The 27,771-nt window shown below is 40.0% G+C and overlaps 2 protein-coding genes across 5 annotated transcripts in view; one reads left to right on the top strand and one right to left on the bottom strand.

The window, feature by feature from the left end:
- greb1l (GREB1 like retinoic acid receptor coactivator) overlaps positions 1 to 10,222 on the bottom strand; it is a 44,573-nt gene extending 34,351 nt beyond the window's left edge. For all 4 annotated transcript variants that reach the window (XM_032531639.1, XM_032531641.1, XM_032531642.1 and 1 more), the window contains exon 1: positions 10,055 to 10,222. The gene's annotated coding sequence lies outside the window, so the exon portion shown is untranslated. The remainder of the gene's footprint in view (positions 1 to 10,054) is intronic.
- Positions 10,223 to 11,621: 1,399 nt separating this feature from the next.
- The window catches only part of rock1 (Rho-associated, coiled-coil containing protein kinase 1), a 31,845-nt gene continuing 15,695 nt past the window's right edge, over positions 11,622 to 27,771 (top strand). Inside the window, exons 1-5 of the mRNA XM_032530612.1 lie at positions 11,622 to 12,488; positions 23,646 to 23,727; positions 26,809 to 26,909; positions 27,046 to 27,183; positions 27,370 to 27,545. Of these exons, the coding sequence (XP_032386503.1) occupies positions 12,396 to 12,488; positions 23,646 to 23,727; positions 26,809 to 26,909; positions 27,046 to 27,183; positions 27,370 to 27,545 (590 nt within the window). The 5' untranslated portion in view covers positions 11,622 to 12,395. The remainder of the gene's footprint in view (positions 12,489 to 23,645; positions 23,728 to 26,808; positions 26,910 to 27,045; positions 27,184 to 27,369; positions 27,546 to 27,771) is intronic.

Here is a 27,771-nt window from a genome sequence, read left to right as displayed (position 1 = left end):
AGCAAGTTCATACAAACTAGACATTTTTCCAACACTAAATTCATGATGCGTAGCATTCTCCAATTAGTCCTGGCTGTGAGTAATACACTTGGACTTCAGTTTCTCTTTTAATAGTCTTCTTTTAATCAACACCAGCACAGCAAGACACAAGAGCTACCCAACGTAACATCACTCTCAGCTCTACTGTTTCACCCTCTGCTACAGTCTAATATTCTAATATTTCCAACGTAAATATTACTATTACTAGTATTATGTTGGCATGAATGAGTCGGGGCAATTTAAAGAAATAGTTTGCAATTGCCATTTATTGCAGAGGCACAGACAAGAAGATCGATCAATCCCTTCATATCTTCATATCTTTAACAAAAAAATAAGTCTACAGCCAGCAGCATATTAGCTTAACTTAGCAAAAAGACTTGAAACATGGGAAAAACCTGGCTCTGTTAAAAATGGCTGCTTCTCCTTACAGTGACCAAGGTTGCATTCTGTACAGGTAAGTCCACAGAAAAGAGACAAAAAAGGCATAAACACACACTAAATTGATAACCATACTTGGCCCTATTGTTCTTATTATATGGGAAAAACACAGAGAGAGAGAGAAAAATTTTTAAAAAGGTAAATATGTACTGTATTCTGAACGTTTCTTATCAAAGCATGAAACTGAGATGTTTTTTGGACAGACAAGATACAGAGGCGTGACAAGATAAAGGGAGAACTGACAATAAGTGTCTGATTAAGGTATTAGATCAAAACTACACCAACACTTGTAGTAGAACCGCTTCATTGTCAGACCGACACTCCCTGACCCTGCATTCACACGGTGCAGTGAAAATGCAGGTCTGCCAATTCATTCTGAATAGGGGTAGTGTGTTTGGGCTGCAGCGATGGGACATGGGGGGGGGGGGGGGGGGGGCAAGTACAGAAACAAACGTTGAAACCGATTCAACTTTTGGAGAAACACAACGATGTCATGCTGCAGTGGCCAATCATGTAATCAGACTTTGCTGTCTGTTTTGAGGCAGTGTGAGAGTACTGACTTAGACTTAGACTTAGACTTCTCTTTATTAATCCTTTTGGGATGACTCCCGCGAGGAAATTAAACTGTACAGTTTGATGTACAGTAAGCAGGAAATATCACGACCTATAGCACTGTCACAAGAAAGTTTTGCAGTAAAAAATGAAACACAAGCACTGAACTACCTAGGAGTTTGTGTAACAGCTGTCCGTTTCTTGCAACAACAAAGCACAGCCCCTATGTCTTTCTTTCTCTCTTTTCTTTGTGGCTTTCAAGTGCAGTCAGAAATGTCGAGATCTATAAACAATCCTTAGGAAAAAAGTAATTGTGAAATCTAAAGTTGGTCCCTGAGAAAAGCTGCAGTGCTCCTTAGCACAGTCTCCGGAAATCAGCTGCAGGGATGAACACCAATCTCCCAAAATATATTCTTTTTTTGACGTTTTAATGATGGTGGAAAGTACTGCCTAACGCACTGCTCCAACAGTTATTCAACTGGGCTGAGATCAGGTAATTACAAAGTTGATTGTTATTCATCGCATTTACTCATGTGTTTCTTGTATTTTGTACCTGTCTGTGTACTGTTTTAAGAAAAGGACTGAAAGCAAATAAATGACTATGTGACATGAGCACCATATGTCAACAGCTCTCTAGCACACACACACACCACACACACACACACACACACACACCACACACAAACACACACACACACACACACACACACACACACCACACACACACACACACACACTCTGTCTTCTGTCTTCTTCTTAGCCAAGGCTTCAACTGACATGGAGCAAATGTCATTTGTTTCATTTCACCACACCTCGTTTCATTGGATACGATGAAAAATGCGAATCTGTGTTTTAATGCTACTGATTTTATCAGCAAGGCAACATACAGATCCACAGAGGAAATAATAAAGTCATAATTTTCATTACTGTTTCATGTACGTTTTTCCTAGTTGGGCTTGAGATGCAACTGTGCGCACAAAAAATAAAAGAGAGAAAGAGAGAGAGAGAGAGAGAGAGAGAGAGAGAGAGAGAGAGAGAGAGAGAGAGAGAGAGAGAATGACCGGTCCTGGTCACCGTAGCCTTAGACAGCCAGAGACAGCCTATGGAAAAGCCTTCTGCTACAGACAGCCATCTCCCCCACAAATCCTGGCTGCATCAACACACGCTGACCTTGTGTTTCAATATGAAGAGGGAGGGAGACAGAGAAAGTGAATAGCCTGTTTTTGGATAGTGTTTGTGCATCTGTGTGTGTGTTTGTGTGTGTGTTTGTGTGTGTGTGTGTGTCTGTGTGTGTGTGTGTGCAGGGAGATTTTGGGACAGTTTATGTGGGCAAAGGCAGTGATGCTGCTGTGGTGATGTGGGAAATCCTGAGTGTTTCCAGCTGTTGTTTGCACACATCCTGCCACTACCAAACAACAATACCAAGATCCACAACACTGCAGGATGTTTCCCTATTTGTAACTTATTTAATACAATTAATTTAATCATTGTATGGGACAGGTCTAAAATTCAAGGCTGACATTAGACCTTTGCTTATGAAAACAGTTCAAAACAACTCAAAAGGAGCGGGAAAGAAATGTAAGGGTATTACACATGCATCTGTCCAATCTCAGAATACCTCAGTCATCTAATTTATATTAGTTATGACATGTAATGAAAAACACAGCCTTTCTGAAAGTGTTTCAGTTGGCACAGATTAAAAGCACAATACAGATAAAATAATAAATGCAGAAGATGATCACTGATGTGTCTCACTGCCACGTTAATCAACAGATGGAAACCCAATGTTGTGATGAATTATTCAAGCGTCGTATTCTTTTGCAAAATAATCTGACACTTGTAGCAAAGGCCAAAACAATAAAATTCAACCCAAAAAACATTAACTTCCCATCTGCACTTTGATCAAGTCTATGGCACACATTGTACTCTTTAAAAAGAACATGTAAGCTTCGAGCAGCCATTTTTGGCCACAGGTACTGTTCCACTGGGGTTGGCATCTGAGCACAGGAGGGGGCGGAGGGAATACAGCAGTACACCCTGTAAGAACACACTGTTCTACAACAGTACTGTGCAATAATGGATTCTCAGCTGGAGGCTTTCCAGGATTCAATGGAAAGATTGAGGATGTATTATTACAAAGAGCTCTCCATGGAGACACATGCACACTTTGCTCTCCATCATGATACATTGATATGGTGGAGTCAGCAAAAATCCAAGAGATTGATAGAAAAAAAAAAAAAAAAACACTGTAGACATGAGATAAGCACTTCATTCCACAATCCTGCTGGGGATTTGATGCAAGGACTCAAGTGTTGGGGTTATTACCTCATTTGTTTATATGGCTGCAAATGAAAGAGTTCAACTCAAGGAACAAAAGACTGAAATTATTCCTTCAACTTGACATGCCATCACTCGCCTACACACACACACAAAACACACACACACACACACACACACACCCCACACAACACAACACACACACACACACACACACACACACACACACCACACACACACACACAAACCTGGGCTTAATGGCAACCCTTTGACTTTGCTCCGGACACGCTCCCATTGAATGACTTGGGGGTATGTCCAGATATGTTCCATTCATTTCTGTCAGGGTGCTATTTCACCTTTGATCTAGGACTGGGAGTACAGATAAAATGAGCCCAATGAAGGTACAAATTTGGAGCTTACATCTATTTAAGCTTTGTATTTAGCTAACTTTACAAATACTTTGTAACAGGGCCATTAAAAGAGTTGGGTGAATAGGAATACGTGATGTTAATGTTATAGAAATGAGGGCTTACCAGTAAATAAACTAGGGAATGGATGAATGGGTTAATTGAGTCATTCACTTAGTCAACCAGGAGATCCAGAGGTGACAGATAAGAACCTGATAAGAGATAACTAACAGGACAACAGGAAGTGCCATCTACTGGGGTCATGTTCCACTCATGCATAAATACACATACACAACACACACCACACACACACACACACAAACACACACACACACACACACAGCATCACAAGCCTCTCTTGCAACAAAGAGCAGGATGTTCAGGCCAGTCTTTTTGGCTGTACTCCTACATATTGCATGTCCTACCTTCCTGACTCTAAGTTCCAAACATCCATCACTAAAAGCCACATTCTAAGGTTGTGAGAGCTTAGAGGAATTTCATCCTCACAGGTTTCCCTTTCCTCTTCTGAGTAGGCCATTAAAGCATTGGAGAGAAGTAGACTCACACCCAGAGCACAATTTCATAGCCAGACATATATGGAGAGGTAATGACTGACAGATAGTATGTTTAATTCAAAAACACGTCATGGTTAATGTATATAGTACTTTTCTACCTTTATGGACAAAATGCTTTCCCTCTATTCACCCATTCCCACACACTCATGCACCAATAGTGGCAGAGCTACCATGCAACGCGCTTACGTGCTCATCAGGAGCAACTTGTGTGTCTCGCTCAGGGATACATCAACGTGCTGACAGGAGGTGCAGGGGTCGCTCTACCTCCTCAGCTGCCCATATTTGTCCTAGAGGGTCAATTTGATTACCTTGCACAGCAGCTGGATTCTTGCAATATCACAAGATTACGTGAGAATGATAGACAGATGATTATCCAATCACCTGCCAGCTATTTTTAAAAGTGCCTGCTCTTTTCCAAATGAGACTGTCATTCCCTCCAATAAAACGCTCCCATAGGTTGTTTGTTCAAACAGCAATTACAACTCATATCAATGTTTATAGTGGCAGCAGCCTCTAGTGTCCAACTAACAAACGGAACAAACAGAGCATCAAGAGAATCAAGTTCAGTGTCACGTGCATAACTAACGTCGGATTATAACCTATAACCTATAACCCATAATCACTATAACTGTGACCATTTCACAACGATAACAATGCGTTAAAACTGGGGCCTTTACGTCCTCTGGTTTAGATATTAGAATGGAAAATGTTCTTGTGGGTCGGTTAAGAATAAAGAATCTACAGTATATGGTTTGGGGGACTTGTTCCAAACAGTTTCCAATGAAGGCTTTTCTGATGGTTCTGTGTAAACAAACCATCTGGCGTGTCAGATTAGCAATTTGAAGCACGTAGAGTAGTAACTTATCAGTAAAACAATTCAAATACAAGGGAATGTTGCTCAACCGAGCTGTGAAGTACTTACTTACATTGCAATATTTTTCGTATTATGGCTAGCTCACTTTACTTTACAATACTTTTTACATAATGTCATTCATTCTGTAGCCTACTATTTGCACATTTTCTGTTGTTTGCCTGTTGCTTGTTGGTTTGTTTTTATGGTGGAAAAACTGCTGCTGTAACAAGTGAATTTCCCCATTGTGGGTGAATAAAGTCTTACCTAATCTAATCTAATATAACAAGAGCAAGGAGCCATGAGACTGTGGGTTAAATGTGTAGTGGCTTTTAAAATAAATTAAATTCAACTCCATCTCATGTTTAAATGTGCTTTATTTTTTTCACTATGCTATCTGTTGATTTTTATATTTTTTTACTTTTATTGAAATGGCCAATTGTATTGCTTAACAGCTATACAGCTACTGTCAAACAATAAAACAAGAGTGAAGTAAATAAAAATATTGAAGGGAAATAAAATAATTGTTCCGGTTCCTGCAGGTGAAACTAAGATATAACAGCTGATAGTTGAGGGCTTTGAGGAGGAAGCCCCACCCCCACCAGGGGGATCAATGTACATAAATGGAAGAGGTCACAGACCTTTGACATCTCCTTTCAGCCGGGGGAGGGGCAAAGGCCTTTGTCAGACTGGCTTCAATGATCCAATTGTTGACTGTCATGCAACTTCATACAGTACTTACAGTTTGTGTTACATTGTCCTCCACCCTGCGTACACTCCAGTCTTACTGTGTGTCCATCCACTAAGCTGTCCAGCTACAAGTGTGAGGGTGAATTAAAAAAAAAATCTTGCTCTGAATGTCACTTTCTGTCTGCATCCAGCTGCCTTGCTTCACTCGTCATCACCCCCACATCTGTTTTAACCTCTTCTCCCATCTCTTCCCCTCCTCAGCCTCCCCATGCTCCTCTACAGACCTTATCTGCGCTTTTGCCTCCCTCCTCTTTTATGCAGCATTTTTTAAGAGAGATTTGATCACTTTAACAGGCCAAAGCAGGAGAAGATGACCACTTTCTAAGATACCTTGATGCATTTTGCTCCATGGAAACTGAATCTTATTTTCAGATTTTGGAAAAATGATTTTACATTCCACACAATTACAGCAAACTGTTTAAATGACTGCTTTTGAGTTATATAATTTACATGAAGATCTGACTCCCCGCTACAGATAGAAAAACAAAACCCCGGCACTACCATTACAGTCTGTGAATATTTCTCTCTCTTTTGTACACACTATCAGTGAACACGGCGTTACTGACTTTCTTGACGCTCAATAAAATAAAATAGAAATTATCTTTCTTTTACACACACTATCAGTGAACACGATGTTCCTGCCATTCTTGACCCTCAATAAAAAAAGGACAGGTTAAAAGTTTACTGACATCCATGCGGAACACATTTGGCTCTGCTGATCAGCAAGGAGATGGTTTTTTCTTCATTAAACAGTTCAGTTGATATCTAATATACAATGTCCTTGCTGTTGTAATAACCTAATTCTATCTAATCTGTTTAAATTTTGAACAGCCTCCATAACTTAACAATGGTTCTGACTTATATTAGACAATGTTACTACTATAGCAAGACAGATATCTTGCTAACTTGATATCTAACTGGGATTGAATTTTAAAACTGTACTTCTACTTTGCTACATTTAATTGGGAAATGATGTACGTTTTACTCCATTACATTTAATTGAGAGATAAAGATAGTTACTTTGCAGCTTAATGTTTTACACACAATATATATACAGTATATATATACTGTATATATACTGTATGTAAATAGAATACAATAAATTCTTACAGATTATATATATATAACACTATATAAAGCAGTTGGATATAGCAACATCACATTGCATTATATACATAATAAATACTTTTACATTTAGCTGATAACTTGATGCTGATGCACTTCATTAATACAATTTGGAATACAGGCCTTAAACTGTAATGGAGTATTTTTACACTGTTGTATTGCTACTTTTAAAAGAATATGTCTTCCATTGATAATAGTATAATTATTATTATTTTTTTGGTTATCTACTTTGAGATCAAAGTGTTATTTCTCCATGACAATATAAGCATGTGGCAAAAAGGGAAAGTTTGATGGTCTGCCCTCTGTCTCGGTAGTTTGATGAATGACGGCTATTTTGAGGACCACCTGGTTTGTGGGTCGTGTCACATCGCGCTTAGAAAAGTGTGACACAATAGCGCTGATCTCTCTAGTTGGGATTTAGTCGCTTGTACCATCTGTACTCAGCCCGCAATCACTCAGAAGTACCTCTGAAAAGATCAAGAGAAGCAGCTGTCTGCATCACTGACTAGTCCCAGTGGTGTTTGTGTGATTAAATTTGTATTGTGAATGATATGTGAGGGTGCCCCATTGATCAATATTTAAAATCATATGTTTCTGGAGCTGACTGAAGCCACGGCAGAAGCTGAAACCTCTTGAATACTAACTGGATTGATAATCAATTGTTTCGTATGGCTTTTTGTTATGACAGCAAACACAAATCCTACTGACTAATCACACACTAGTTTGTCATAACAGAGAGTAAATAGTGTGAATGAAAAGTGTTGGGTTTCAAATGAACATGCATCTTCTCTTTCCTCCCAGAAAATAAACAGAAACGCTGTGGGCCAACTGAGCAAACACACGCCATAAACAGAAAAAGAGTAGATGTGCTCAAAATGAAAGTGAAGGAATAATGAGAGAACATAAATCTAACGAGTGACAAATTGCCTTATGAACAAATGTAAGAAGTGAGAAATGACACTGTGAATGATGTAAAAACCTAGAGAGCTATTATCTTTTTTGACACAAAAAAAGATAATAGGTTCACAGAACAGCATGCTAAAAATGTTATTAATTATTTTAATGAGGGCATCTTTTGAGGGATGATCCATAACTAGATTTCTTATTTTGTTTGTAGGTAGGCTATATCTTAATTTGGTTGATTATATTGGCTAAAAGCGTACTTTTTCCGGAAAAAGGAGAGAACCTGCATGTGTTTTTCTCATCAATGACATGATATGAGTTTACTAAAAAAATCTCCTGTGAGAGGGGAAATAATGAGGGTCAGACAGATTTTAGGAACAAATTTCTGTTTTCAAAACTATATCCTTTTGACCGCTGTACTACTCATGTTTGAGAAATAAAAGGTTAAGATGCCACGATCACAAAGAAAACGCCCACAGCCAGACCTCAAAGACTCATGGCCTTCACAAAGCAACAAGGAAGAAGATGTCTCCTTCAAGGCTAAAGAGAGAAACCTTTTCGAGCGCAGGAGTGGTGTCACAGGGACCTTACTTATCTCCTCCCAGATTAACTCCCAATTGTTCCCAGGGAACAAAGACAGCCAGGGAGGAAACCAGCCCCCCAAGGGCCAGATGGTCAGCGTTCAGAGCCCACTGACCCCTCCAGCCCTTGCCCTCTCTGACAGGGATGTGTGTGCTCCAGGCGAGACAGGCCACCCAGCGAATACTCAATCCGCACTCCTCGTACAGAGCCCGTACTCACGTGACACTGTACCTGTCTGACGTAAATTATGGTTCTCTTTAGTAGATTTTCACAGGAGTCAAAAATGTCAAATGAATGTCAAAAATGACAAATCTGCAGTTAATGGCAACAATCAGGCATTTATATATTTATAATCATGGATACAAATATATAAAGCTCAAAAATGTAAATTCCTCCTCCCAGCCTAGAAATTGTTTGAAAATAAAAATGCAGCTTTAACATGAAAAGTGTTCAGTATTTGACATTACAGTTGCAGTATCATCAGTAGGCTGGCTGCATGCAGTAAAATGAACCCCTCTGCTGTAGTTTGTATGATCTTGTAATGTGCATGTTAATTATCATGAGGTCCAATAACTTTTTGAAAGCAAAGAATTGGGGAACTGCAGAGAGGAGGAATGCAACCTTTGGGACATAAAACATGAGGAATGGCAGATTGTGTAGTTAAGACGGACTGGTCTGCCTGTAATTACAATGACAAACCACCAAAAACATCTCCTGGTCCTGGTTATCTGATAGGACCATCTAAGCTGCTGAAGCCTGTTTCAACACTGAGCCTTAGGCAACTGTAACAGTATTCAACAGACAAACATGTAAATTAGTGGTCTGGATCCAGATATAGCCAACTTGACATGACTTTGTTAACAACTATTAATCAGCAGCAGTGACATTTTTAAAAAAAAACTCAATAATATGACACAATCTCATTTTAGCAGCACGGATATCATTGATCTACATTTCTTTAAATGGGCTACCCATAAGCTACATTATTTGACTGCTGATCTAAAATAAGGTTTCAAGAGACTTACTTTCTGTTACAAAAGTTAAAAGTGCCACACTGTCGTTCACATTACACTGCAAGACATGCTAATTACTAAACGGCAATCGGCGATGTCGGTTACACTCGGTTACACACATTTGGGCATTGACAGCCAAGACATGAGCCAATGCTTGCTAAATGTGAGCGGATATAATGCAGCAAATAATTAAAAAAACGGGAATAAAAAAATATATACATGCACTATTTCCGAGCATGCAAACTTACTGAAATACTTTGCTTATGATTTAATTATACATAAGTGTCTCTTGTTAAATATTGTAATTACCTCTTTCCTATAAAACACCCTACAGTTTCTTCATTCACTGCTGAAACTAACTTTAAGCCGTTTAAGCTGTTTCAGCCTCCGTGACTCGAGCCCATGCTCCAGGGCGACCATCCCCCGGAGAGCGTTGCCAGCCTGATCCTTTTTGTGATCACTAACGTGCTTTCTTGTGACATGTGATTTTTGTTTTTTTAAGCAAGTGTGACTACACAGAAAAGCAGCACCATGCACGCCTACCTTTATCCGCACGGGAACGCGTTACACGGCCATGTCCACGTAGAATCGGGTCTGTGGGTTGCGTTCCTGGCTCGAACACTGGAACACCGCCACCACTCCACCGCTGCTCTGGTCGCTCTGCCACAGCTGATCTGCGGGAGCCACCAAGTGACGTCACGAAATCAAATTACTGTACGTAGCCTGCCGTTTGGCTCAGTTCAGCTTGTCGCTCCGAGGAACCACAAAACACAAAATGAATGGTTTACGTCACAAACGTAACCCGTTAAGATAACTAGCAAGCGAAGCTAGGCTAAATTAAGTGTAAATGTGCAGTAAGGAGAAGGTCCCAGAGTCAGGCGTTATAGTTATTAATGTTACAATATTAGGCAACATTATGACCTATATAAACTATTCCGCTAAACGTTAGACTACTGCGATTTTAAAGCAACATAAAAAGCAAAAACGACTGAATTAGGAAATAAATAAATACATTAAATGAATAAATACGCCTAGACAAAACAAATAAATCAGACATGCAAAAAAGTTCACAAAGTTAAAAAAAAAGAGAAGAAAAAAGTATCAATCATTAAGTTACTGAAACATATAGGGTATAGGATACCTGCATACATACACATATACATACATACATAGCCTACTGTACATACATACATAGGCCTACATGCACACATACATACATACATACATACATACATGCATACATACATAGGCCTACATACATACATGCATATGCCTACATACATACATAGGCCTACATACATACAAAGGCCTACATACATAGGCCTACATACATACATAATACATACATACATACATACATACATACTACATACATCCACGTATGGTCTCTCAGGTTAAAACATCTCCCTCTGCTGACAGAAATACAGAACAGAACTACATTGAATCAAAATCACAGCCTCTCAAGATCCTGAACACAAGTACAATACCGCCCTCTGTTGAGTGACATGCAAAATAAACACAAAAGATAATCACTGCTGAAAAGAAGGAAAGAAAAAACAAATATCTAATATCTATTTTTAAAGTATGCTTGACCTTTGATCCGATCCTTAGTGTTAACATGTGAATGACCCAGTTATAAACATGTAAATGGGTTTTATTGATCAGTGAATGAATAATATCATGATGCTTGGTTATATATGCATAATACACACAAACACATACACACTCTCACACCTAAACACACACGCGACAAGCATATATATGTGTGTATTATATTAATTATATTATTATATTATATATTATATATATATACAATATATCATTATATATTTATTATTGTAATAGCCAATATACATATATTAATGTGTGTGTGCGTGTGATGTTTAAGTGTGTGAGGTGTGTATGTGTTTGTGTTTATGCTATTAACCAAGCATCAGTGATTTTCATTCACTGAAGCATGAACATTTAATTCTGGAAAGGCTTAAAAACTATTAATTACGTATGTTTCTTTTCCTTGATGTTTTTAGTTACATTGTACACTTATGTACGACAGGTGCAAAGTCGGATCTTTAATGCGCTCACAGGAGCATGCGACTATGACATTTGAAGTTGCTTCTCCGGGGTGTTTGAACAGGAAGGCGGACATGTTGGTCTGGCTGTGGGAGAAAATCGGGCATCGTCTGCTGTTTTTTTTCCGAGAACTAACACACTTTTAAAACCGATTTATATGCCTTCGGTCTGAAAGATGAAGCAGTGTGGACGGGGTAAATTAGTTGACAATCAATGACAATGCACGGGATGCAGCGGAAGGACCGCCGTTAAACGTTGTAACGACTCCGTGTTTAAACGGTTTGATATTTGGAAGAAGCAGAAGTTTTTTTTTCCCACCACTTCTACTTTTGAGCTGTCAGAATCTATTGTCGTTTTCTGCAAGGGCCTGGCACAGTATGGCAACGGACATGGACTAACCTTTCCAAGAACTGTGCTTTTCAAATTGACAGTACATTTAACTTTTAATTGCCTTTTGTTCGGATGCACCAACATTTTAAGCTCTTATCCTCAGTGGCATCCTGCGGAGGCTGACTAATCTGTCGCCGCATTTATCTTTTGCCACTGAAGTTGTTTGCCACTCATACTGGGAAAACATCTTTCGACTCTGAAAATGTGGCTTTTGTACATTCAACGCAATCTTAAACGTTTCATCGTCTGTGAAAGCTCAAGGAGAACGATGTATTTTCTTTGAAGTGGTGCGGTGTAAAGTTCACACGAAGAAAGGAACATTTGGCTAGCTAGCTACCGCTGGCTGCTAAAGCTAGCTAGCCAGCCTCGCCAGTGAGCTGTTTTTGTTCACAACCCAACATCGGGGCTGAGTTTAACAGCAAAAATGTCTGCTGGGGAAAGTGTGGCGGCTCGATTTGACAAAATCGATGCCATGTTGAAGGACCCAAAGTCAGAAATAAACACGGATTGTCTCCTGGTAAGTTTGTAGCGTGCTAGCTGGCTCGGCAGCTAGCGAGTCAACCATTCGGGGTCAGTTAACGTTACTCCTTGGAGCAGAAATTCTCTCCGAGACCAAAAAGTCGTCTCGATTGTCACTGAAGGAATGTGCTGATATTGACGCAGACGGGCCAGTTTTCCTCACACACTTCAATCGTATTCAAACACCTGTTTGCGACCGTATATATTAATGTTGTTGGCTTTACCAAAAGACAACAATCAGCAGTTTGAAACTGTGGTATCCTACGTTCATAAACTCGCAGCTAAACATAATGTGATGTTTAATGGTGATGTAGCCTACTGTCAGTATTTGATAAACTAGCTTCAGTAACGTATTAAAAAACCATGGCAACTGAAAGAGACAATATGACAACGTTTCTGTTCTCCACAATGCAGACACACTTTGTGAGACATTAGTTTTTGGCCAGTTAAAACAGATCATGTTATTAGATCTGATCAACTTTATTGGTTTCAATGCCATCCATTACAAACTGATAATGCTTTGTGATGTGACTAGTGCGCTTTTCTTAGATCACAAGGAAGGGTGGTGGTTAGGTGTGCTATTTTGTCTAGATTTACTTATCTAAGCTTCATTTGAAGTGATAGGCTGCGTGCTGTAACCTGCAGGCCCCCAGCTGCATCAGTAGACTACACCTGCTTGCTATTGCTTCCTGTCTAAGGGCGACAACTTATGATGCGACTCCTTTCTGAAGAAGGCGGCTGCTGCCACGTGCTAAACCTTAAATCAACACCTTTTTTATAGGTTTTTATTACATGCGGCAATCCCAGGAACTGACTCACCATGGGGTGGATTCCAAGGGGATGTCGTTGTGGCAAGTGTTTGTTGATATCGGGATCCTTTCAGCTTGGCTGACAGTCGCACTGAGCGTTTTCGCAGGGATTTGGTTCTGAATGACTCATGAGAGCAGTTGTGCTGTTTTATTGTGGTTGAACCTTTTATCCATGTGGGTAATTTGCCTGAATTGTCAGGGATTGGTCTTGGCACCAACATTTTCTATTAGCAGGTATGGCTGAGTTTTCACCTAGGGTTCACTGCTCGAATTAAGAGTGAGTGGTAGCTCTGAGTATGCATGTACAGCTGTTTCATTGTAATTCATTCAGATAGTAGTTCCATTGTAACGCTTTCAGGTGTTCACATTTGATAATTACTCGTTGATTAATGACTCCTGTGTCTTGATTGTATGAAATGGGATTTATTAGCATACAGACTGACTTGCCAAGCAAAGGAACATCAGTTAGTGGGTTTTGGGAGCGGGGCTTGTCCTAATACCCCACCCACTTGAAGTGTTTGTGTATAGGGTGCTATAGCTTTCTTTTAAAAGAAAACTTGCTTAGTCTCTGTGACCTCCCATCCTGTTGCAGAAAGAGGCAATTAAACTCACCTAAAAGTGCACACGCTCTGCATTTTTAATGGCAAAAAGCTGTGGGGACTGTTCCTGCTGGCAGCCATACACACAAGGGTGTTGTTCCTCTTTTTTCCCCTTTCTGCAATCTTGCCTGATCAATGAATGGAGGCCTTTTTTGCTGAGGCTCTCACTGCCACTATGCAACTCCACCCACAGCTTAATAAAATTCCATGGTAATCAAATAACCTCTTGTCTTTGACTGGCCTGAAGTTCCCAGTGTGTCCCAAAGCCATTCTGCACGTCTGGAGAGTTGAGACCAGGCTGAGGTAGCTGGGTGTGGGCTCTTCTTTTTACCCATAAACCAAAATGATGTGGACTGAAGACTCATGTTTCTGAAGGCTGTGAACCAGGACATTTAACTCATAAAGCAGCCAGCATGCTTGGCTATGAGTAATAGGTTCCATCAGAATGTACAATGCAAGCCTTTTACTGGCCATGTTTCTGTACCTGAGTCTTTGAGCTGGCATTGCTTTGCGTCTGAAGTGTAACACTGTTGACTGACTTTTACATTTTTCCCATAGAAGCCTGGTCTGTGTTGTGTGATGGTGACATTTGGCCCAGAACTCAGGTCTGCGCTGGCCTGTTGAGCACAGTATTGCTACTCTGTCGCCCTTATCTTCAGCCCCTAAATAAACCCAGCTTGGAGAGAAGAGTGCCTTATCTGGATGGGCTGCCCCCTCCCTGATCATTGTACTCTAGGCAGGCCTCTTGAGCCACTCTGAACAGACAGAATCCCTGACATTATGATGTGACAGCTCACTGACATTAAAGGGTCTGTCTGAGCCTTGTCCCTATGTGTTTTTCAGTGGGCAACAATCAATGTTTTTCATCAAATAATTTTATCTAATAATATGGATTGAACACGTTCACCTTAGTTGGATTCTCTAAAGGTTTGCATTAGTGACTTCTGTATTTTGATCCCTTTTTCATCTGCTATTTGGATTCTAAATCTGTAATAAGAGTAATTACAGGAAACCGCAAGGCTTGTAAACCAGATTTGTAGACTGTGATTGACTGTGTGAATGCTGTATCTATATGTTAGGGTGGATGCTAGTCTCACATTGCCAGACCTGTTTCCACAGTGTTGTGGAGGAAGGTCTGGCTACACCACAGATTCATTCTGGGATAGCAGGAGAATAGGCTCTGAGTTGTTGACGTTTCTTTAAACCAATCACAGTCATCTTTGGTGGCGCTAAGTTCCGGACACAGCAACAGTGGCTCTGCAAAAAGAGTCTTGGGAAGGAACCTGTTTTGGTGGAACATATGTACCCCACAAAAGAAAACAGCTCATAAAATATGCAGACTATGATGCAGTTTACTGTTAACACATACAATAACATAACCATTTAAATAAGCTGGATACATGGTTAAACGTAATTTATTTTCTTACCAGTATACCAGTATAGTACATCAGTACTTCTTCCACAGCAAGTCTGCCAATCGGTCCCAAAACGTCCCAGTTATATAGTATGTACACATTCTTTCTAAATCTTTATAAGCATTCACCAAAAGAACCAAGCAGGCCTGTCTTGTTGCACAATACAAATTTTCTTAAAAACTTGTCATTTTCCAAATAGCTTCCTAGCTTGAAGTTTGCTGTTTCCTGTAGCAAATGGATTTTGAGATTTGCAACACAGAGAGAGCAAAGCCTGACATTTTACCGGGCTTTATCCTGGAAATGTCCTTCGGTTGATCCAGACTAGGGCGACTGCTGTTCATTTAAGGCATTTAGAATATTGTTAGAATAAGCTGATATTGATAATTAACAACACTGTAAGTGTTACAGTTCATGTCGTAGGCTGTTGTGACACAAAAAGGCAAAATGAGCTAAAATGCTACATGAAATTATATAATAATGTGCTAAAAATCATATTTGCAGGTTAAAACCCGCCAGTATTTGCCACTCAAATTGTATTTTATCCCAATATTTATGTTGACTAATTGAAGGAGGTGTTATTACTAATAACACCATTATAATTATATGGTGCTGTTTGTCAAATAAGCTCTGGAGTAAAAATTGCTAGTGTGAAAGATTTTAATTCTTTATGTTCATTTTTTGTTCTTTCCCCTCCGTTTACTGTCCTGTTGCCGGAGTCAGAATGTGGCATGGTTTCCGATTTCAACTGACATTTTAGGAATTACAAGGGAACTATCACACAGCAAACCCTGGGTCTACAGATGGTGGTTGTGGCCATGAAAAACTTTTGTACAGGCATAGGGACAGTTTTCAGTCAGAACTGCCTTAGAGAGCCTTGAGAATGATTTGTAGAACCATTTTACTGGCATGCCCCCTAATTGCCTTGCATAGTCAATCTGCCAGGGCCTAACTTGACTAACAGCCAGTAAGAGTACAGTCACTCCTTGTCTTGCCTATGTAGAGGGCCTGCCCTTGTTCTCGCGACCTTTGCCTTTAATGGACAAATCTTACCTGCAAGGTGTTGTCGGCACTGATAGTGCAGGTCTGTATTCAGTTCTAGACTTAAAGACCAATCTGCACAGTTTGGCAGAAGAAGAAGATTGTCATTAATACACTTATACAATTACATTTTTACAAGGTGTACTTGACATACAGTATAACCTGGAGATTTAGTCAAATCATGAGATCCCCCATTATTATTTAAAGGACCATCTGGTGGTTTCTATTTTTAAGCTTGTTAAAGGAGAATTCCGGTGGATTACAACATGTAGTGCTGTTGTTTGTAAATTTGGAGTTAGAAGAATCGGTGCTGCCTACACTGTTTTATCCTCCTGCTAGAGTTAGCACCGGGCTGAAACGGCAAGTTTTAAACATGTTTTTAGCCTCTAAACATGTTCAAAATGTCATTACAAGTGCCTACCCATGTAAGGTGATTCCTTCAGAGGGAACACAGTGAATCTGACTGCAGTAGATGTGAAAGAAATTAATGAAAGTTGTGTTAATTGAGCTGTGTTTCGTTCCTGTGTTGAGACGGCCGTTAGAGAGCTTAGGGACCGTCTACAAACCAACACCGGAAAGAGATGAAACTAAAATATGTAGGCTATCAATTTTAATGATTTAAATAAGCTAGTGTCTCCAAACTTACCTCAATTATAACTTGTCTCCTGCTAGTTGGACAAAAGCACTTTTAAAAAATAAGCATATGTTTATTTTTAAAAATATGTTTGAGTCTCTTTTTCGTGTTCAAGTTTGTAGTTGGTCCCGAAGCACTCCTTGCAGTATCAACACAGGAACTATACAGAGCTGAATTAGCAGAACATTCATGTATTTCTGTCACATCAACAGCAGTTAGATTCAAAGTGTTCCCTCAGAAGGAATCCCTGCACATGGGTAGGCACTGGTAATGACATTTTTAACACATTATTGGCTAAAAAGGTGTTTAAAACTTACCTTGTTTAAACCTGTTGGGTGCTAACTCTAGCAGGACGATAACACGGTGTAGGCTGCACCGATTGTCTTGGTTTTCTTTCTCTACTGACAACACTCAGAGCTACATTTTGAAATCCACCGGAATTCTCCTTTTAAGTTGCGTAAAGTTACATTTTGATTGTGGTAGATTACTGATTTCAGCCACGCTATACTTTGCACAGCTTATATATAGAAAACTACTAGCTTGGTCAATTTTATGATAAATTAATAGTCTTGAGTTGAAAAACATGTATTTGTGGTAATGGTTATTGTCACCATTTGATCCATCCTTATTGTCAGAAAGATTCAGTGCTGTCAGTTGTAAACTGTTCTCTTCAGCTATTCAGCTACGGGAACAACAATTTGCTGAGCTATTTGTAGCTCTGCATTCCCTCAACTGACTGATTATGTGCAGGAATGCATACTAAAATGATCCAGTATTTTAATAATGGAACACTCTCCTTTTGATTTACCCATTAAAATTTATAGCCTCCTGATTTTCTTTCATCTTATTTCTTAAGGGCTACAGCCCCAGTTCCTTGTGAAGAACTCTGCGACCCCTGTCCAGTGAAGGTTGTCGAAATAAACTGTGTAGCTGTTTAATAAGATGGTTATTTGTTAGGGCGAGGTCAGAAATCCTGGGCAGATCAGGCGGGACAGTAGAGTTTCGCTTGAGAATCCAGAGCCCAGTCAGTGGAAACACGTGAGTGCTCTCCACTGTTGGAATAACTCAATTATATTTTGACATGAAAGCATTTGTGACAGCAATTCTCGGTCACTGGGACCTCATAAGGAAATGGAATGCCCCTGTTTTGCCACCCCTGGGTTCACTGTCAGTGCCATTTATCCCATACAGTTGTTAGATATGTAGTCTTTCTAGGTAAATGGGATTTTCTGTCAGTAGATATTACAATACAGAAAGCGTGTGTAAAAAGAGTTTGGACCAGAAACTTTACTAAAAAAATGAAATGAGTCTCTTGGTGATACCAAATTGATAAATCCCAAATCAGATGGCTATTCCATTTCTGTCTGACGGCCTGTAGCTAAAACCTAGCTGTGAGGAAGCAATGTGGTGCTGCATGCTATGACCGGCATCATTGGTTTGTACAATCATCATTGTGTTTACATGGGCACAGCCTGCAATGGAAGTGCCTTTATTTGCATGGCAAATTGAATAGCTGTCTGCACAATTGCTCACATGTGGAAAGCATATTGTCTTGAAGAGGTGGCAGAAAAGGAAGTGAGAAGTAGGGTTTGACTTAGGCCAGTCCACATGCCTTGTGCTGGCATGCAGAAAGGGATGATGTGGCTGAGTCTCCATGGAAATTTTAACTCAGACTTTAATGTCTGGAAAAGAGCTTGTGTGTGTGGATTTCTCTCCCCTAAAGCTTAAAGAAATAATTGCCATATGTAATGTCAACCACTGGCTTGTGCGTTTTGGATAGGCCCTAACTATATATATATATATATATATATATATTTACATAATTGCCGCTTTTCATTATTAGGGTGATAAGATGGGTTTTTTAAACATTATTATTTAGTAATCCCAGGGATGTGTCGCCCTCTGGCTGAAGCAGCATCAGCAGATATAGGATAGCATAGAGTCCTGCAAGCTCTGGTTTGGTTTCCCAGCGATTTTTCCAAGACTACATAGTGGACTGGTATTACCCAATGCGTTTTTGCACTTGAGGGACTTTTTTGCATGGTTTTGCTTGGTTTCTAAAAGGGTAGATTGTTAGTATTATGTATATTCTATTTTTCAGTACACATTCTCACAAACGTTTTTAGATTTTATTGATAGTGTCTTATGCTCTCGGGCTTTCCCTACAGTAATTGAGGATGTCTCCGAGGCTAAAGGCTCGATCCATGACCACAGGTCCACATACATTTCATATTTAGATTGTATTAAATATTACTGATTGTATTACTATTTATCTGCAAAAGTGCAGCATCTTCTTTTCCATTTTTGTGGTACACGTTTTTTTTCATCATGGATGCCAATTTTCTTGTGTGTTTTCTATTTGTCCTCTTATCAAAAGTGACACTGGAATTGTATTTTATCTTAAATAGCAAAAAATAAACGTTAAGTTAAAGAACGGCTTGGAGGCCATAAGGTCAAATTTTTATTATTTTAATTGCAATAACGTTTTTCATCAGGTATTTGCTGTTAAACGTCAAAAAGAACAGACTTGATGGCAGAAGGGTATTTTACAGCCACATTGAGCACAACACGAGCTTACAGGGCTGGACTTGTGTAGCATAAAGTCCCGTCTCTGTTGTTTACAGCGGCAGTGGCCATGTGTGTCAAAGTGCAGCTAGTCTGTGTCTTTAGCTGCAGAATTTTGAACGTCCCGGTGTCAAAATTGTTTCTAGTGAAATGCTCTCACACTTTACACAGTTTAGATAGTCAGCATTTTAACCCTGTTTAAGCTGGCTAACGTTATAGCTAATGGTACCTGCTGTGTAATGTTAGCTAGCGTCACGCCCGTCTTTCAAAATGTCATCACAATTCATTTTTTATATCAGCCGTTCGTAATCTCCACACATTTTAATTGATTTGTAACCGATTCACAATGCATTGTTGCATCCCTATATTTTAAAAAATGCTTCAAGACTTCTTGCCTCCCCTTCTCTCCTTTTACTCTGCCTCTTTTCTCTCTTTTTCTTTTGTCCTCCTCTCAACCCTCTTTCCATACATCCCTGTCTCACCAGTACTACATGTTTTTGTCTAACAATAGAATACATTAAGTGAAGTACTCGATTTGGCAACCTCCAATAATGAAATCAGATAGTTCATGCTGTAAAAAAACCTGCATATATAATTCCATGAAGATAGCTGACACCTCAGCAGAGATGCAAATGCTGTGATTCAAACCTGGAATAATTTCTCTCACACACCCAGAGCTACACAATCTTGCTTCTTCAGATTGCCAATTTGATGTTGTACAGTAGCTTTGTTCTACAGTGTTTCACTGACTAAATCTGGTTCTTTTAATACACTGGTGTTAGTAGGAGACTCTTAGCTGATGGCTGTCTTTTGATTTTTATTTTTTTACTTTTTTCCTTCATTTGTTCTACTATTGGACAAGCCAGCCCCACATGCACCAGCCCTACACTCCCTCCTCTTTTCCGTCATAGTGTTAGCCACTAGTGCTGATTTGAAAAAAGGCTCACTGTGTGACTCTTTACTTGGGATAGATTTTTTCCCTCCCTCCCTTCCTTCACTTTTTGTTGAGAACTTGTTTGGCCACATACCTAAAATAGCTCTCTGACGTGTACAGTCCTGTTAAGGAATGTAACTGTGGCTGTCCAGAGTTCTCTGCGGCAGGAAGTTATGCAAACGTGCATTGCTGAGCCCAGAGCCTTGTGATTAGGGTCCTGAAGAACTCAGCTCTTCAGCTTTTGGATACTGTATGGCCAACAAGACCTCCTTTCCCCCAGCATATGGTCTGTCTTGTGAAAATTTTCCTTCCTGATTTATGCAGATGATGGCTTTCAGCTCAAGTAGTATGCTGATCACAAGTTACACTCTCATTAATTTCCCACATTCTGCCTATGTTGCTTTTGTTATTCCCACCAGTCATTCTTCACCTCCCATGTCTCCTTTAACCCCTCCATCTGCCTTCTTCCCTGCTTCCACCCATCCTGCAGGGCTCTTGCTTGTTTTGTCTCATAGAGTGACTTAAGAGGATACCTTGCCTTGTCTGAGCTGCTGATTCACCATGTGTCATCATTGTTTTGCTCAGAGATGCAAAAAGGAATCCTCTGAATATTTTAACAGAACATCATTCACATTACAGGACTGACAAGATTCTTGCTGTGATAGTGAGTTCAGAGAAACAATTCAAGCTCTATTGATTCAAAATCGATTCATAGAATTCCAAAAAACAATTCATATTTTTTAAATTTCCTTTTTATTGTATGTCTACTGCAATCGCATGATAGATACTTTATTGATCCCCAAGGGGAAATTCAATGTCCCAGTAGCTTACAGATATCACACACAACATACACATACATCATAACAGGATGTTAAAATAACAAATAACAAACAAATCCTCATGAATAATATGGACACATACATACATACTGTACATGGGAAAAGTAACTACATTTACATACTGTGAATCGTTTTTTTAATCGAGAATCATTTTTTAATTAAATTTATATTAAATTGAATTGCAAGCCAGAAAATCGGAATTGAATTGTGACATTTTCTGATTCATACATTCCTAGCAGATTAGCTGCAATATGTATCTCTGGCCCTTTTGAAGAAAGAAACTGTGGGCTAGGTGACCCAATGGGAAAATGTCAGAAGATGCTCGGTGTTAGCATCTGGCTCACACCTGCTAGAGGGAATGCATAACTGTATGTGGTTGTGGAGTGCATGTCTTCTCTCAGCCATTCTGGATTATGAAAGATTAGATTAAATCCTGCCAGTAGCATTTATGCTCCTGCCTAGCTAGAGACCATCTAGCTTGAGCTGTATGTTTGTAGCTCTTGTGATTACAATATTGTAGCTATTGCATCATTATTTTTAATTTGATGCAGCACTGTATTATGAAGTCACACAGTTTTCGTCACTGTACAGTTATTGTTAATCACCACCATGTTGCTGTAGTCATCAAAAGGTACTTAGGTTCTTCAGTTGCTTTTATTAAAAACTTTGTTACAAGGGTGGGAAATTATGCATATGGTTATCCTGTCAAAATCTACTAGGCATTCCCTTTTGAACACCAGCCAGGCAAATACAATTACCGGTATGCGTGTTTACTTGAACATGAGTATTGCGGTTATGAGGCATGTCACGGTTTAAACATATTCGGGATATCATGTGGACATGGACACAGAGAAATGTGGTCTATAACATCCTCATATATATGAGAAATGCTAGTATCCAGGTTACTGACTACTGCATGTTATTTGTGCAGGTGCCTGTGATGTTTACATTAACAAAATGGCAATGGTAGATGAGAGCAATAGGAAACATTTTGTTAACCGTTGCTGCTTCAGCTTCCAGACCTTGGTCAGAAAGCATGGGAGACTTTGTTTTGCCTCCAGGGGAAAAGTTGATACTATGTCTCTTTTCACTACGAAAAGACTCCAGAAAAATCTGTGTATTTGTTGCTCCAGAAATTAGATGCTTTCTCCATCGCCATTGTTTGTGTTTCTGTTCACTTGACCTGCACAGGCATTTGGCAGAGCTCAGAAACCAGGATAACATGTATACATGCAACATATCCAGGTTTCTTTTGGAGTACTCCAGCAAGCACAATCAGGTTTCTCATAAACGTAATAAGGGCTTATCCAGGTTCCTGAAATTGGGATATAATGATTACATGCTCAAACCCAAAAATGGGATACTTAAAAACCCTGTCTTAACCAGGATACTGTCCATGTAAACACACTCATTGTAGAAAAGCTGTAGAACGGTGAAACATTCATTTTAACAATATCCATGTTTGCTTACTGGCTTTATGGTTTTCCGGCGGTATGGACTGCAAGGACAAAATCAAAAACAAAACATCACAAAAGAACTCTTTCACTGTTAGTAGAGAATCCAGTCTGCAGGGAAGTTCATACAATTCCCTGATAAACCAGAGAAATGTACAGTAACTAACATTGGGCTCCATGATCTACTTGCAAGTTCCCGCTGTCACTCATCCATATGTGCACCCTCTCTCTTTTCTTCCAGGGAAGTAACCGCACACCCACTTTCAACTGTGTGACTATCAGTAACATAACCTTGACGGCACTCAAACCAGACATGTTTTTTTTTTTTTTTGGCAATTAACTTTGTTACAGTACGTGATGCTGCAAAGTAGTGTTTGCAATACCAGTTTGGCCCATTCAAACAGCGTCATCATTGTTTAAAACGGCAGAATTTGTTTCTTAATTCCTCACATGCATTTATAGATGCACGGTATACATTTGAAATATTTTCTGCCAGTGCTACAACAATGATTTAGTACATTTAAATTGACCTAAGGAATGTCCATGGCAGACAACATGCAAGACATGTTTTGCGGCCCCATTTAAAAACGGCTCTTTGAGATCCCTAGTAGATCACAGTGGATTTTGAATCACTTTAAGAAACTTTTGACGGTTTACAGTAGCAATGAAATCCAGATATTTGTAGTATGCTAAATCCCTCCTAGACATTATTGTAATCCTGGCTGGAAGCCTCCTTCTAACTACATGCAGACGTCTGTTCAAAGCTGTGCTTCAGACACAAACATTCTAGGACACTGTTTGCTTTTTACTTGTGTGTGTGTTAGTGTAGCTTGGTTTGCCTGCTTGTTAACCTTCTCTCTCCCCGCAGGATGGGCTGGACGCACTGGTGTATGACCTGGACTTCCCTGCCCTGAGGAAAAACAAGAGCATTGACAACTTTTTGAGTAGATGTAAGTAGCTCCTATCATGCCTTTCCCCCTATGTCCTCCTTTAACGCTGGTCTCTCCACGTCTTCCACTTGAACCATTTGTGTTGGCGGACCTTGCCACAAATGGGTATACGCCTAGGCTCAGAAAAGAAGGCTGTTTGTGGGTCACCGCCTCTATGTAGGCTTGGACACAATAGGTGTCTGCTGCTTAGTGTCCCCAAAGGGCTTTCAAAAAGGCTGGTGCCCACATGTGCGATCTGATGGCTTCTTTTTTTCACATGCCCCAACGGGGAACCTTTAAAGGGGGAATCCCAAATAAAAGGAAATATGAGGTTAAATCTATCTTTTGACAGATCTAGTATAACTGCCCAATTCTTTTTTTTACTTCCTTTTTTTTGGGAATGGAACTATCCTAACTATTTTAGGTTTCCCCCCCGTTTTTCCCCCATGGCATTTGGAGAGCTCATGACTTTTGAGAATGTCTTTAATTTCTGATTTCTAAGAAAAACATATAAATTTAACAAAAAAACCCCCACCAATAACAAAAAAATCTTACTTCCCCCCCTGCCCTTGTTATAACTCAGCATAATCTCCCTCCTTTTTGTGGCATGTTTTGTAGCCTTCGCTTTTTATTTTCCTTTGTTTCTCAAGAACTATTCTCTAGTAAATAAACCTTTCACTTCTATAGATCTATTAAGATTAATATTTGTGTGCTGTATTGCTCGGACAGTGACGGCTTTCATGGGGAAAGGATTGCCGCTGTGTTTGTGAACCCTGTAGAAGTGAGACTTCTCTTGTAGTCTTAATGGGGCTTTTTATCAGTTTGAGTAAAACTAAAATTTTTGTGGTTTATTTTAAATCAAACCAACCATTGGAAAACCCCCGGGCTAAAAAATGCCCTTACATTCCTCAATTACTCTTGGGACATTTCTTTTTGGGGAAAGCCAAGTTTGCAAAAGTAAATTTAAAGGATGTGTAATGGGGACTAGGGTGCTTTGAGGGGAAATGGCCAGTAGTTGAATTTAAACGGCCCGAAAAGGGTTTTTTACTCTCATTTCTCTCTTTGGGTTTGGGACCCGAAACACACACATGTACTGTTGCGTAAACCACTAAAAAATCCCCCTCGCCCCCCCCCGGGACATGCAAATAAACACAGTTAAAACCCCCACCGGCCCTTTTTTAGGACCCCATCAGTAACCCGGGTTTGGGCCCCTTTTTTCCTTCAGAATGCCCCAAAATTTTTGGGCAGATTCAACCCAAAGGGGGCTGGAAGCATTCCCCAGGGGTTTGGGGCCCAAAAAAAATATGGCATCCCCACAGTTGCCGCAATTTTTTTTGGGTGCCCCATCCTGATGCGGGAAACTTTTCCCGGTTTCCCCCCAAACCCAAAAATGCTCTTTGGATTGGAAACTGGTTTAATGTGGAAAAGGGCCCTTTGGTACAGCGAATCATTTCATTTCAAGGAAAAACCTTTTGTGGTGTTCCAGCTTTATGACATGGCGCATTATCCTGCTGAAAGTAGCCATCAGAAGTTGGGTACATTATGGTCATAAAGGGATGGAATGGTCAGCAACAATACTCAGGTAGGCTGTGGCGTTGCAACAATGCTCAATTGGTACCAAGGGGCCCAAAGAGTGCCAAGAAAATTTCCCCACACCATGACACCACCACCACCACCTGAACCGTTGATACAAGGGAGGATGGATCCATGCTTTCATGTTGTAGACGCCAAATTCTGACCCTACCATCCGACCCGTCGCAGCAGAAATCGAGACTCATCAGACCAGGCAACGTTTTTCCCAATCTTCATTGTCCAATTTCGATGAGCTTGTGCAAATTGTAGTCTCAGTTTCCTGTTCTTAGCTGAAAGGAGTGGCACCCGATGTGGGCTTCTGCTGCTGTAGCCATCTGCCTCAAAGTTCGACGTACTGTGCGTTCAGAGATGCTCTTCTGCCCACCTTGGTGTAACGGGTGGTTATTTGAGTCACTGTTGCCCTTTTATCAGCTCGAACCAGTCTGGCCATTCTCCTCTGACCTCTGGCATCAACAAGGCATTCCGCCCACAGAAAATGCCGCTCACTGGATGTTTTTTCTTTTTTGGACCATTCTCTGTAAAACCCTAGAGATGGTTGTGTGTGAAAATCCCAGTAGATGAGCAGTTTCTGAAATACTCAGACCAGCCCTTCTGGCACCAACAATCATGCCACGTTCAAAGTCACTCAAATCACCTTTCTTCCCATACTGATGCTCGGTTTGAACTGCAGGAGATTCTCTTGACCATGTCTATATGCCTAAATGCACTGAGTTGCCGCCATGTGATTGGCTGCTTAGAAATTAAGTGTTAACGAGCAGTTGGACAGGTGTACCTAAAAAAGTGGCCGGTGAGTGTATCTCTACAGCACCAGCAACATTAATCCTATTTGTACCATTTATAAACATAGTTTATGTATTTTGGGTCCTCTGGGATTTTTTTATGATCCCAGGAACCTATGCTCACAGTGGAAATGACTCACTCTTAAATGTTCTTATTCAAATAACTCAGGCCTTGTTTTTTATCTTTTAGATCCATTTAGCTTGCGTGCCCCGCATCCCCGTTTTCTGTGTTTCAGTGCCAGTTGTGACCCATGTGAATTGGAAATTAACCCCACCCCTGAACAGTAAATACAATCAGCCCTAGGAGAGCTTGCATTGTTGCGTCATGGAGAAACCAGCACTCAGTAAGCAACAAACTATCCCTGAGCAGCAGCTCTCAGCTGTGCGGAGAAGTGCTGTCACCTTTTTGCTAATAGGCTGGCTGTTGCTATGACAGTCAATCTCTGCTATGTGAGACCTAAAGTGACACCCAAATGATGTTAGGTAATTAAAAAAAGAAAAAAAAGAAAACTGGGTAGCTGATTTCCCAGACAAAATCCAACTCTAGGAAACTGTCATTTTAATAACAAAAGCCATACTCGGCAAACTCTCTCATGTACCTTATATCATCAACCATATTCACTTGAAAGATAAGATGCAACGACATCAGCTTGTATAGCCTCTATTTTCTATTAACATTAGTCTTTACCTGTGATTTTTTTTTTTTTTTTTTTTTTTTTTCTTCTCCCAGATAAGGAAACCATTAGTAAAATTCGGGATCTACGAATGAAAGCGGTGGACTATGAGGTGGTCAAAGTTATTGGGAGGGGAGCATTTGGAGAGGTGCAGTTGGTAAGAATGCCTTCTTTTTATTCATAAAACTCTTTAAACCTTAAAGTTGCAGTGATATCCTTTTTATTAATAATAGAAAATGTGTTGTGTGTTACACAAACACCTAACTGATTGTCTCCTCTTCCATCTTTTCCAGGTAAGACACAAAGCCACAAGCAAAGTATACGCCATGAAGCTGCTAAGCAAGTTTGAGATGATCAAGAGGTCGGACTCTGCTTTCTTTTGGGAGGAGAGGGACATCATGGCTTTTGCCAACAGCTCATGGGTGGTGCAGGTATGATGTGGTCGATCTAAAGCATCTACAACCTATTAACATAGTGTGATATTAATATCTGCAGGCCACAGTATATAAATGCAGCCTTATGCGTGAGTCAGAAATTAATTGGTAAGAGATTTGTTCACTTTGAACTGACCATTTTCTTTTTGATCATTGTTTTAACTAATTTTTTCTTTTCTGCAGCTCTTTTTTGCATTCCAAGATGACCGCTACCTCTACATGGTGATGGAATACATGCCGGGTGGTGACTTGGTAAACTTGATGAGCAACTATGACGTCCCAGAGAAGTGGGCCCGCTTTTACACAGCTGAAGTGGTGCTGGCGTTGGACGGAATCCACTCCATGGGCTTCATTCACAGGTAACAACAAAACCTCCATGTTTCCTTTGTGTTTGTTGGTTTGGTTTTGAAATTGTCTGCAGTCCATCACATGGATGAGATTCAGTTCTGATGAAAAGTGCCATTTCTTACAACTGTGAGGCAGTCCTTAAGTTGTCATAGTCTCATTTCATTGCCTGTGAAACCTCGTCTAATGCGACTGTGCAAAATCATTAATTTTTTTATGGTTCTTGGCAACAGTGAGATA

The sequence above is a fragment of the Etheostoma spectabile genome, chromosome 12 (genome assembly GCF_008692095.1).
Source record: "Etheostoma spectabile isolate EspeVRDwgs_2016 chromosome 12, UIUC_Espe_1.0, whole genome shotgun sequence".
NCBI lineage: Eukaryota > Metazoa > Chordata > Actinopteri > Perciformes > Percidae > Etheostoma > Etheostoma spectabile.
This window is presented reverse-complemented; position numbering and strand designations above follow the sequence as displayed.